This window comes from Lepisma saccharinum, chromosome 21 (assembly GCF_977018435.1).
Source record: "Lepisma saccharinum chromosome 21, izLepSacc3.1, whole genome shotgun sequence".
Lineage (NCBI taxonomy): Eukaryota > Metazoa > Arthropoda > Insecta > Zygentoma > Lepismatidae > Lepisma > Lepisma saccharinum.
The window spans coordinates 5,920,652-5,932,915 of record NC_139249.1 but is presented as its reverse complement, the minus strand read 5'-3'; the positions used below and the strand labels follow the sequence as shown (position 1 = coordinate 5,932,915).

At 35.5% G+C, this 12,264-nt stretch overlaps 1 protein-coding gene across 1 annotated transcript in view; it reads left to right on the top strand.

Moving 5' to 3' along the window:
• Noc3 (Nucleolar complex protein 3) overlaps window positions 1-12,264 on the top strand; it is a 45,902-nt gene that overhangs the window by 12,111 nt on the left and 21,527 nt on the right. The window contains exons 5-7 of the mRNA XM_083142598.1: window positions 5,870-6,029; window positions 7,896-8,026; window positions 11,133-11,333. Of these exons, the coding sequence (XP_082998724.1) occupies window positions 5,870-6,029; window positions 7,896-8,026; window positions 11,133-11,333 (492 nt within the window). The remainder of the gene's footprint in view (window positions 1-5,869; window positions 6,030-7,895; window positions 8,027-11,132; window positions 11,334-12,264) is intronic.

The following is a 12,264-nucleotide window of genomic DNA, read 5'->3' as shown; positions in this document are numbered from 1 at the left end:
TGGGAGCAATCTACTGCGGATAAGTTTTGTTTTGCAGCTAAAACATCATAGCATGCAACCGTATCAAATTCAGAATACCTGATCGAGGAAGGGGGTTTGGGGGCACAATCCCCGAATTTCAATGGAAAAAACATAAAAATCTGGAGTTTGCCCCTTCTTCCCCCCTATTTTTGGGAGAGGGCGCGAACTTTAGTATTCTTTTCAAAGAATGGACATTTTTCAAGAGAACGTAATATGTTTCATGTTCTTGGGTGCCATACAAGTTGAATAATAATCCAAAATGTGATTTTTTTATTTTTTATTTTTTATTTTTTTTACGAAAAATAGGTAATTTGCATTTTTGGAGCAAAATTGTTATAACTCTGCCACTATGGGAGCAATCTACTTCGGATAAGTTTTGTTTTCCAGCTAAAACATCGTAGCATGCAACCGTGTACAATTCAGAATGCCGAACTGAGGAAGGGGGGTTTGAGGGCGCGACCACTGAATTTCAATGAAAAAAAAAATCTGGAGTTTGCCCCTCTTCTCCTGCTATTTTGGGGAGAATGCGCAAACCTTAGTATTCCTTTCAAAGAATGGACATTTCCAAAGAGATTGAAACATGTTTCATGTTCCTGGGTGCCATACAAGTTGAATAATGAGCCAAAATGTGAAACTCTGTTCGGAAATGTGGCATGGATATGTTGCGGAGGTGGGGGAGGTTGGTCATCAATATGAATTTCCCAGGTTTGCTCCAGACCTGTGTCAGAGTTTCCACCCAAACACAAGAGTATGAAGGTCCAAAAAGCACATTAATTTCATAATCAGCACGATGATACCATATTGTATCATCTTGGAGTAAAGGTAAAGCCTCTAATCTGTATTACGTGAAAAATGCATTGAATTATCAGTTTTTTTTCTTGTTCATATGGGAGTAGTAAGGGGACTTGTCAACAGATGGAGGGGATAAGAGTGGGTAGCGCCGTCCGATAGTTGTCGGACATCGTAGTAAGCATTTTGTTGGGCAAACTAAAGGAACATGGAAACAAATAGGTTCCATTGATACCTACGATTTTTAAAATAAATACGGAGAAACTAGTACTCACTTTTATCCGCGAAGCTGTTTTTTCTTCTTTTTCGATTAATTTCAGTGGCCACTGCCACCATCCTCGTTGGAACTTGCTGCGCTGTTGCTTGGCGTGCGTCTTTTGTTCGTTGTTCTCTGGCTGCCGTTAGGTGCGCTGTGCATCTTGGTGCGTCGTCTGCTATTTCCGGGCGATAACTGCTGCAGTAGTGGAATCCAAGTATGGTGCACTTGCCCGCTATCGATGTTTAGTTCGTGCGGGAAGTGCATTATGGCGTGCGTTTCCTTGATTCTGGTGTCTATGAGCGTGTGGGCAGTGTGTTTGACTCGAACCTTTTGAATTTTATGGCTATTGTATTTGATATGTCAGCTTCGCGGATAAAAGTGAGTACTAGTTTCTCCGTATTTATATACTACCGCGTCTCTCTTTTCCCAATCATGAAATACGATTTTTGTCGAATATCGCCACGCGACAAAGTACCTCACTACAACATGCGACAGAAATTGCATGGACTGCAACACCCAACAAAAATCGAATGCATAAACAAGAAGAGCTTTAGACTGCAAATATGCTGCTGGAATTTTATTACTCTTCTGGCTCACTTCACCTTATTTAATGTAGCAGTGCTTACGAAGGTTCTCTTTCATCATCCTGACGTATTACTGGTTTCGCACAAGTTTACAATGACATTGCACTATTCTTAGATATCAAGAAGAGTCCAACCAAATGGGATATATATTGAATACTATCACGAAAAAGTGAAACATAAATCTGCATTGATGAACGTTATAAAAATTGGCAAGTGCTTGCTCCCAACCTCAAATTTACTGCAACACTAGTATTGCAATGAAATTAACACCATTCTCTGTCCTGTCTGTTTAAACTCGTGAGAGATGGTCATTAATCTCTCACTGAGTAAGGTTAATGTCCAATATTATGAAATGAAATACGAATAATAAATACGTAAATATTTTAATATCACATTTACTCGAATCATTAAATCATAAAAGCAAATCACTTTCTTCAAGAATTGACTTTTCTCTGCCAGCCCTGCTAAATTTTCACTTTCCATCTATTGATTTATACGAGGGGTGGCCAGAAAGTAATTTCCAATTATTAGGGACATCGATTTTTCGCAAACCCCAAAACCGTGAAGAATGGTAATTGCTGCGAAGTTATGTTTAGGAATGTGCAGTGATGTCTGGACACATTTTTTGCGCATTCGAAATATTGAAATTTGGCATAAAATGTGAATTGTTGGCGTTTATAGCGATTTTTTTTAAAAGAAATGTCCTTAAACAACGAAAAATTCCATGAAATCCAACATTCTTGTCTTTTGTAGGCCATGTTTGTGTACATAGAACATGCAAGTTTTCCAACATTTTACTCAAGAGTAAACTATAGAGTTATACGTTCATGGAATAATTCTGACAGCCACATTAAATCATGTATTTCTCACGATTTTTTCAACTTCTATCAAAACCATTTGCATCACAGAGCAAAGTGGCAGTGTTCTAACAGGAGATTGAGTGCTTATCTACCGTCACATGGGAGCCACATCTTCGTATTTGTCGCACGAGATATGTTTTGAATTATCAAGCTAAGTGCGCACCATTGGCATTTGTCGAACGAGTAATAATGGAACTCAGTCATTAGGGCATCTGACTACTATGCGAGAGACCCAGGGTCGATCCCCTGCAGGAGAGAACTGGGATGTTTTCCACCTATTCAAACTGCTCCAGTGCCCACCCAGCATCATATGAAGCTAGTACCTTGAGGAAACTTTGAGGAATAAAGGTAGCCAGGAGCATGGTGCTGATCACATCACCCCTATACACCTTCATGGAAAAGTGCAGGGGAGCACTTTACTTTTACTTCCTCAAAAATCTGTTCCAACATATCAAACTGTCTCAAATACGTAGCCCATGTGACCTACAATTTAAAATAATAGTTTAAAAGCACAATGGAGTATTAAGTTGCAGTATATTTGGCAGATAAAAGTTCTAAAACAAGAACGCAAGTTTTGGGAAACGTAACACTAACAAGTCAAAAAAAGATAATACCAATTTTTGGTGCCATAATAGATCGATATCTGTCACGTGATATTGATTGATTTTATTTTTTTGGGTGCGTCGCCACTTATAGTCATTATGCACCCTTCAGAATATACGGGGAAAATTCCATTATCTAAAATCCTTACCTTAAAATTAAAAAATGGGTACCATGGAAAATAACTTCCCCCCAAAAAATTTCAAGATATCAAACTCTCACGAAGAAGTGTAAGCCATGTGACTTACAATTTGAAACACTAGTTTAAAAACTCCATGAAGGTATACTTTCAGATATTTGCCAGAAAATGTGCTAAAATGAAAATGTGAATTTTGGGAAAAATAACACCGTATAGTAAAAAATAAAAAATAAGAAAATACACCAATTTAAAAAAAATAACAAAATATCAAGGTCCCTACCGATTAGGCATAAATAAAAGAAGAATATCAGTTATAATTTATTACATTAATAACAGTGAGTCCTAACCTAATTTTTGGCATAATCACCACCATTGTTCTGGCATTTGTAGTAGCATGGCACTAAATTTTGTATGCCCATGGCATATCTGTCTCACAGCAAAGACTGGAACTATCTCTACCGCAGTGTAGCTGTCAAATCTTTGCCCTGCCAGAAACCTCTTCAGTTAAACAAAGAGATGAAAGTCAGTACATTGAAGGCCAGGACTGTACAGGGAGTGGTCCAAGAGCTTTCACCTGAAGTGATGCAAAGGGCCTGTGTGTGTACTCAGCTGTATGGGGTTGTGCACATTCGATTGGCCTTTCGTGAATTGTCTGCACCATCGTCTGACTATACTATCACTCACGACGTCCGGTCTGCACACCTCACACGATTGCTGGTGGCTCTGTGCCAAATTCTGAGCGTGCAATGTAGGCTACATCGCAGTCGGTGGGAGACTGTATGAGAGCTGCAATCTACTGTATGAGAGCTGCAATATTTAACCTAGTACTGTCCTAAAACGGCTGCTTTGCAACTGTATCAGATTACAGCTACATGTCACTTCTTCCTGCCTGCATGTGTGTGTGTGTGTTGCTCTCCGACCACTAGTGCTGCGTACAGGCACCATTGAAGCTTTTTTCGGGATGCCCCTCGTATATGAACTTTCAGAAGCTTTTATTATTAGAGTGTTCCTGTTTTAATGTGTGGTTAGCTAAATCAGGTACCTATACAATGCAATTCTATAAATGCCTTGCGTTAATGTCTAATACCTACATATCCTTTTCGTCAGCAATAATGGTATAACTGCATGTTGTCAGTTTCACAGTACTTCACTTGAATATACTGTACTGAAGCAAAAATCTTATTGATAATGTAAGGAAATATGACACTTTATTTTGTTCGATTCAATTGTTTCACTTATATGCAAGAGTTAAGTTGTTTGCTTTACAGAGAAGAGAGAAGTAGCTTTACGCATTGAAAAATGAGTTCGCACTCATGGTTCTTGAAAGCAGAGGGTTCCAAATCTCAGTAGAAATATCAACATATAATACCGAGAATATATTAGGAAACTGATAAATTACAAATTGTATTTCTTAATCATTCACTCTTCACTCTTATCTCATTTAGTCATAACTTTAAAAATAATCAAGTATTTTATTTTAAACTTACTGCGTATGACAAAATTCCGTAATCCTTCCCTAGCTTGTGAATTGTAATAATTTTCCAAATTCACTATTTTGCAGTTTGAACTCAAATCATAGAGAATAGAGAAATTAAGTCAATTTCATAGAAGATAATATTGGTACTTAACAAATCCATACCTGGATCTCTATGAGTTTATTTTTTCCATTTGCAAAAACATTGATTTAGTTTAGTTTGTAATTGTCAGGGAAAAATGTAAATTTTGTCCTGGAAAACCTGGAAAAGTTAGGGAATTTTATTTTTGCTTGTTTGTAGCCACCCTGTATAACATTGAGCACCTTGATAGCAGAGCATATTTTCTGGTCACTAAAGGTACACCATTCAAATCCAAGGCTTCGTCATAATTAGTGTAAACAGGCAGAAGTTATATTGAAATATCCCTAGGGCCACATGTTAATGGGGAATAAAATATCAAGATTTCAGCACAAAAACTGCTCACATTTCTAGTAAATATGGCATTTCGGTGTTAAAGGGGTGAATATAACCCAAATTTGATTTAAAAACTACACCAATTACACAAAATAAACAGTTCCCTTCTAATATTATATTTATGTAGCTAATGGAGTGTTAAGTTTATTTCAGTGTAAAGGAGTCCATTTTTGCTTCTCAAATACCTAGATTTTCTCTGGCTTGCATAACTCGGACTTCCAAACGTGTCATGTCGGTAAATAAACTTGAAATTTTCTGATTTTGTTACAACAATGTAACATTGACAACATCCATTGTATAACTGATTCTTTTCAAAAGTTATTAACCATTCTTATAACTGTATCTTTAATCAAACTATAAATAAATGTCTGATGAAGGGAGCATGTTTTCTCCTGAAACGTCACAACAAAAGACTGTGTTTTTATGCTTGTAATAACCGTAGACTACAAGAGAAATAATTCTAAATTTCCTGTTTGAGTTTATTTTGCATAATTTCATGACAAAACATGGCAAGAAATGGCACCTCACACCTTTCAAAAACATAAATAAAATAATATTATAGTGGGTTAGTTCACATTGCGTATTTCTGGGAAATTTATAGTAAAAATCATATCAAATGACACTGATGGCATTGTCTCTCTTTATCATAGTAATTATTGTCCTTTCAGTGCAACAGATTGCCAAAGCTTTTATCGTTCATGGATGAGGAGAATCCCGAAGTACTGATTACCGTACGGAAATTGGCAACCATTTCTGCTCTGGAAGTGTTCAAGGACATTCTTCCTAACTACAAGATATACCACCCAGAATCTCTCAAGGGTATAAGATGTGAGTGTCCACAGTGAACAATATTTTTTTTTCATCCAAATGTTACTGTCGCGTGAGTATTTATGAATGCATATAAAAGTGCACTCTGTAAAGAAAAAAAATAGCATCACTGTATTCTTATTACTAGTGAATGGATTTTAATGGGAAATTTTTTACTCTAAAAAGGACAAGAAAGGGGAAATTATTACCCAAAAAAGGAAATACAAAATGACATTAGTTTATTTTTGCACTCCACTAAAATATTATTTTAAATGAAAACACAATGTATGCCATTCATACATAAAAAATGGATACATTAAATTTTGTATGAAATATAGTAAAAAATGCAAGAAATTTAATGTGTCCATTTTTATATGTGAATGGTGTATATGTTGTGCTTTTATTTAAAATAATATTTTTAGTGTAGTGCAAAAATAAACTAGTCCTTTTTCATTTCCTTTTTTTGAAGGTAAAGTACAGCGAATAATCTTACCACCAGTTTCGATGAAATCCTTGCAAAAGCTTACCGCATTCCATACCTTTCTGCCACTTGTACCTGGCTTTGCCATTTCATTAACACTCAATACTGTCATCACTGTTATACAGTTAAGTTAAAGCTATTCTAAGAAACTTCACAATAAAGGTCTAATCTAGCAGATAAGTACACTTTCAACTCAACTTATAATGCATTTGTTACTGCTTAAGCTCAGATCTGCAACGTACTCTCAACGCTCGTGGAGGGAAGGTAAGGTAGAATGTGCTTGTTCCTCTAAGCTGCTCAAAATAGACAATTGTTGAAAGTTTTGTTTCTGGAAAATACAGTTGGGGAGTTGATGTTTTAAGTCCACTTTATGCACAGTAAGGATAATCAAGACTGGACCTACAGTTTAAAGTGGGATCCGACCTACTGTGTGCCTCCACCTGGTTATAGAACCCGGGGCCCCTTGAGGCAAAATACAGTTGTACAGAATATTTGATACAATAAAGGGACCATGGAAGATGTTTTTTAAGAAGCGAATGTCGGCTGAAAAAGGAGGGGGAATAAAAGGGAAGTCAAAATCATGTATTCTTGTTGATGGATGATAATTATCAGCGCTGTTGTTATTTATTCCATGTTCAGTGTTGAGTAAATAAAAAAGGAATTCCCTTTAAAATTCTGTCTCCACTTATTACTAATGTTGAAATGTTTTGAAGTTGCATCTGTCTTGAAGCATTCGTTGGGTATCACACTCCGCATAGTGTTATTCTTTTGTTTCTTTAGTGTTGGGAATTTCTGCTATGGTGCTTTGTAATTGATTGGTGCAATTTTATTGGCGGGAGTCTGTAATAACGATTGTTACTGGTGTGACTTGTGTGTGACATGTATGTTGCAAAATGTGTTTTGTTGGCAATTTGATTACATATCAGTATTAGAGATTGGCCGATATGAAATTTTGTCCGATACCGATAAAGTACCGATATGAAATTTACCGATACCGATAACTGATATTCTACCAATCCGATATAAAATTAAAAATGGTCCTTGAAGAACCTGAAAGGTTCATTGACTTCCTTAATAAATGTGTGTTTCAAGGTGAATGCGGTGCAAAAGAAATTGGATATTTAGACATTTACTTTTTTAGAAAGTAGGGCATGGAGATTTTCCATAAAAATTACAACAAAATGGCAGAATTTTGCCCTAAATTATCAGATATTTAACGATATATCTGATCGGTAATCGGTAATTTTACCGATAAACCGATATGCCTATATCGGCCGATAACGATAGATTAATCTGCAGACATTAACATCGAAACCAATATTTTTAAGTTCTGTGCTCACTTCCATGGTTTTTATACAACCATAAACACTTGAATATTAATTTTCTTCTCTTTTATTATACCATAGTGAAAAAGGCCACAAAAAAACTACACTTATATGAAGACAACATCCTGTTGTCTTACAAACGGTATCTCCAAAAACTGGAGCAAATGGTGAGCATTTGCAGAAGGAAGAAGAAATACAGTCGTCCAAAAGAAGTAAGTATGATTTACAGTTATAAAATAATCGGTCGTGGTTCGTCGTGTTTTTGCATGAAATTTCAAGGATAAAGAATAGTTGGAAGTTCATTTATTGTTTGTTTTATTTCTTATTTGTAGAGGCACTTATTTTTGGTAAATAAAAGAGCAAAATTTCGGTACACAAACAGATTCAAAAGAGGTAAATAAAATAAAATGTCATTGTTATAGCAGTGAAAAATCGGATCTGAAGTGGTATATATGACATTTTGGTTTCAAAATTGTGACTATGATCCTAATTTTGATTTAAAAACTGCACTTATTACACAAGACAAAAACATATCCCTTCTAATAGCACATTTATGTAGTAACCAGAGTATTAGGTTTATTCCTGTATAAAGGGGTTCATTTTTTCTTCTCAGATATTTATAGCAGAATTAATCAATTTTCCCTGAATTACATAGGGTAGGTCGGGGTAATTTGGGTATAGAATTTAGCATTTTTCAAAATTAAAGCCTTCTAGTTAGTACCCATGATATTTTTTTTTAATGATCTTGATATATGTTAGCAATCTGACTTTCCCCACTGGTTTATAAAAATTAAACTTCTATTGTTACCATAGTAATACTTTGTTTATCTATACCCAAATAACCCCAGGGACGGGGCAAAGTGGGTATAATGTGAAGCATACATTCTAAACTTACTTTGAATACATTATATAACCAAATTAATCCATCCACAGGTGAATGCAATTAACCTAGGACAGACAAAATATACTAACGTGTTAAGAATATTATTTTGTTTATCAAATTAGATAACAAATACATGAATGAAAAGGTGAAAAATAGATAAAACAGGTAGCCTAAATTAAGTTACAATAGAATAGAATTACTTGTTAAATTTAAAATACCGCCCATTAAAATCAGGACAGAAAACACTTGACAGACAGATTTGTCCTTCATCCAACCACTCAATATGATCTTTTTTGAGAAGATATAGAGGTGACCGACCTCCTTTACATTTCGTAAGAAACTTGACAGAGTAGCGATTTCTGCTCCTAGCATCTTGGGCTGTGACCTGCCCCCTGTATTCTCGTACAACCTGTCTACATTCACTTTGGTAGTTTACAGCCACCCATGACCCTGTTATGGTATTACATTCTAATAAACTTTATTAGAATGTATTTCTAATATTCTTTATATATGTCCGTGTTTTTCAGATAACCAATTGTTGTACCCAAATTACCCCACATCACTTAATTGTAATTTATTTAAAAACCCTTTTTGATACATCAATAAACTTTTTTAAAATATGTTCCTGAAGTATGTAATGTTCGATTGATTTTTTGTGAACTGCAAACTGTTAAAAATGGTGATCAGCTGATCAAAATTTTGACTAAAACTTGTTTATATATTTTTTTCTGTAGACATCAGTGTTGCCAACTCAAAATTTTCACATAATATCATACAAAATACTGTCACAAACAATATATATGAAATTGGCATTGATACTCAATTTAGTATTAAATATATTAAAATAAATAGCACTTATACCCAAATTACCCCAGTATACCCAAAGTACCCCAACCTACCCTAGCTCGCAGGATAATTCAAACTTCAGAAAGTGTCGTGTCAGTAAGTAAACTTCAAGTTTTGTGCAGAAAGTGTTGCATCCGTAAATAAACTCTAAATTTCGTGTTTAAGAGTGTATTTCGCATTTTGCAGTTCATTTCGTATCATTTCTTGACAAAACAGGGTAGGAAAATTCACCTCACACCTTACAAAAACTTGGGTGGAGGATAGAGAGAGAGAGAGAGAGAGAGAGAGAGAGAAAAAATTAACATTACAAAGTGTTAATTTACATTTCGTGTTTTCGTCAAAAACAAAATATGCATGGCTCTCCTTAGTTAGCTTCGCTTTTCTGCCACTTTCGGCTAATTGCGATAATGAGGATGAGTGATGAAATGATGGAGGGACACTCACAAAGAATGCACATGGCTAGGCCAAGATTCGAACCTGGGAACCCTGGTTCCATAGCATCCTGTGCAAACCATTCTGCATCTACTGGTTAACTGTGATATGCTTTATGGTACTAATCATAATATTGGCATATCCACATTTTTTTGGGATATGAAAGCTGACAATTTATATAAATTGCAACATGATGTAGTTTTAGCAGAAAATGTAATCTTTGTATTTCCCATGGTTTACTATTCATATGCTAGTTGAGATAAGTACAGTATGTCCAAGAAGTCCCCATACCCCTACTTGCACTTATCCTGTTGCATTGAAAATTGGCTGATTTTGTTTGCTTGGGAATGGTTTGGTTTTTGTGGTTTGCATTCCTGCTCTTAAAGTCACATGAAATGCTCATTCAAATTCATATGTTAGTTGTTGCACCATGGTTCATGTGGCCAGATGTAGTTACAGTGTTGAGGAATGGCTAGTGACGTGTGTATGCACAAACGACAACACACAGAGCAAAAGATGTACAATAATGTAATGCAAAGTTTTGCAATTATGTTGTAAAATAAATAAACAGATACATATTTGTCAGCACCATGGAAAAAGAGCACAATACTGTCATGGATATCACTAAACACATAAATTATATTTTATTATATAGTACAGTTATTATACAGTACCTCATTTCCAGACCATAACAGTACTCTATTATTCACAGGCTTTGTAACCTTTTTTCAGAAATTATAGATTTTATAAATCCGGACCCGGATAAACCGGACTTCGCTTAATCCGGACAGAAAAAAAAAGCAGAATGCAAGGTTTTAAATGTGGTTAGAAGTCGACCACTAATAAAATTCTATTTCCCGCAAACTTTGTACTGTACTGTATAGTGTATTTAGACCTATGCCCTTTAAATACACCATAATAAACTTGTTTTGTTGCTATAAACAGAGTTTTAATGCACTTTCTTCTGTTCTTTTAGGTTATTTCAGTTAATCTGGACTTTTGTTAAACCGGTCAACTTATCTGCCCCCGGTCAACTTATCTGCCCCATTAGTCCGGATTAATGAGGTTTTACTGTATTGATGGATGTGGAAACATTGATAATTGTGAAGAATTTTATTCAGTATTGTTTTTAATTTTTATTTTTGTTTTAATTGTAGCACGACAAGAAGCTGGGAGTAGTGGCTTTGCACTGTTTGTGCGACCTTCTCGTCTCAAATCCTTACTTCAACTACGCACTCAATATTTTGCAGCTGGTCGTTCCTTTCCTCAATAGCAGGCTTTCAGTAGTGAGGGGAATAATTACGAAAGCGATAAGGGAGCTGTTCAGGACTGATAAGCGGGGTGAAATGACATGGGAGGTAAGGCATACTTCTATCAATAATATCTTTTTGAACAGCTTTGTTAATTGATTTGAATACAAGTCCTAGTTTCAGATATTGAAGAATCTAAAATACACAAAACAGTAACTTTGGTGGTGATTCTGTATGATGTGAAACATGGTTCGTTATGGCAGAAGTGGGACATACATAAGAGTATGTGAAATGAAAATCTTAACACATTCTGGACAAGCAACACGTAAACCCCTTCCTATAACTGCTGTCCAATAATATGGTTAATGGACATAGCCTGCCGTTCTTTTACACTTGTAGTGTGAAAAAATGGCTCGCTATAATCGCACCACATCTCTTGTGCATATGTGTTGCAAACATCCCTTTCAAATTCCAACTGCTAGATGTGTTTTCTTTGTTGCTGAATTTTACTTGTCCTCGTGTCGCTGTTGCTTATACTCTGAGCATAGCATTGGGCACTTTCTATGCACATTGTGGAAATTCTTTATGAGGATTCCGCTTTGGATTTTGCAGTTAGTGAAGTTTTCGATCCCAAGAAGAGGTATTTATTTTATTTTTCATTGTTTCTCTATTATGTATTGAAATTATGTTTCGGTAACTTTTATAACAGTTTTTTTCTTTCAGAAAATTGTTACAGAAAAGCGTTCATAAATGTATGTAGTATGTAACACATTATATATCTGTAGAAAGAGGAAATCTTGTAAATTTCAGAAATATTTGGTAAATAACGAGGCCTCCCGATGACGCAGTGGTAGCGTCGTTGCCTTGTAATCAAGAGGTCCCGGGTTCGATAACCGGTGGAGGCACATAGTGGTTCGGATCCCACTTTAAACTGTAGGTCCAGTCCTGATTAGGCTTACTGTGCATAAAGTGCATAAAACACCAAATCAATCAATCAATCATTTGGTAAATAACAACACACTTAGCAACAAATTTTGTA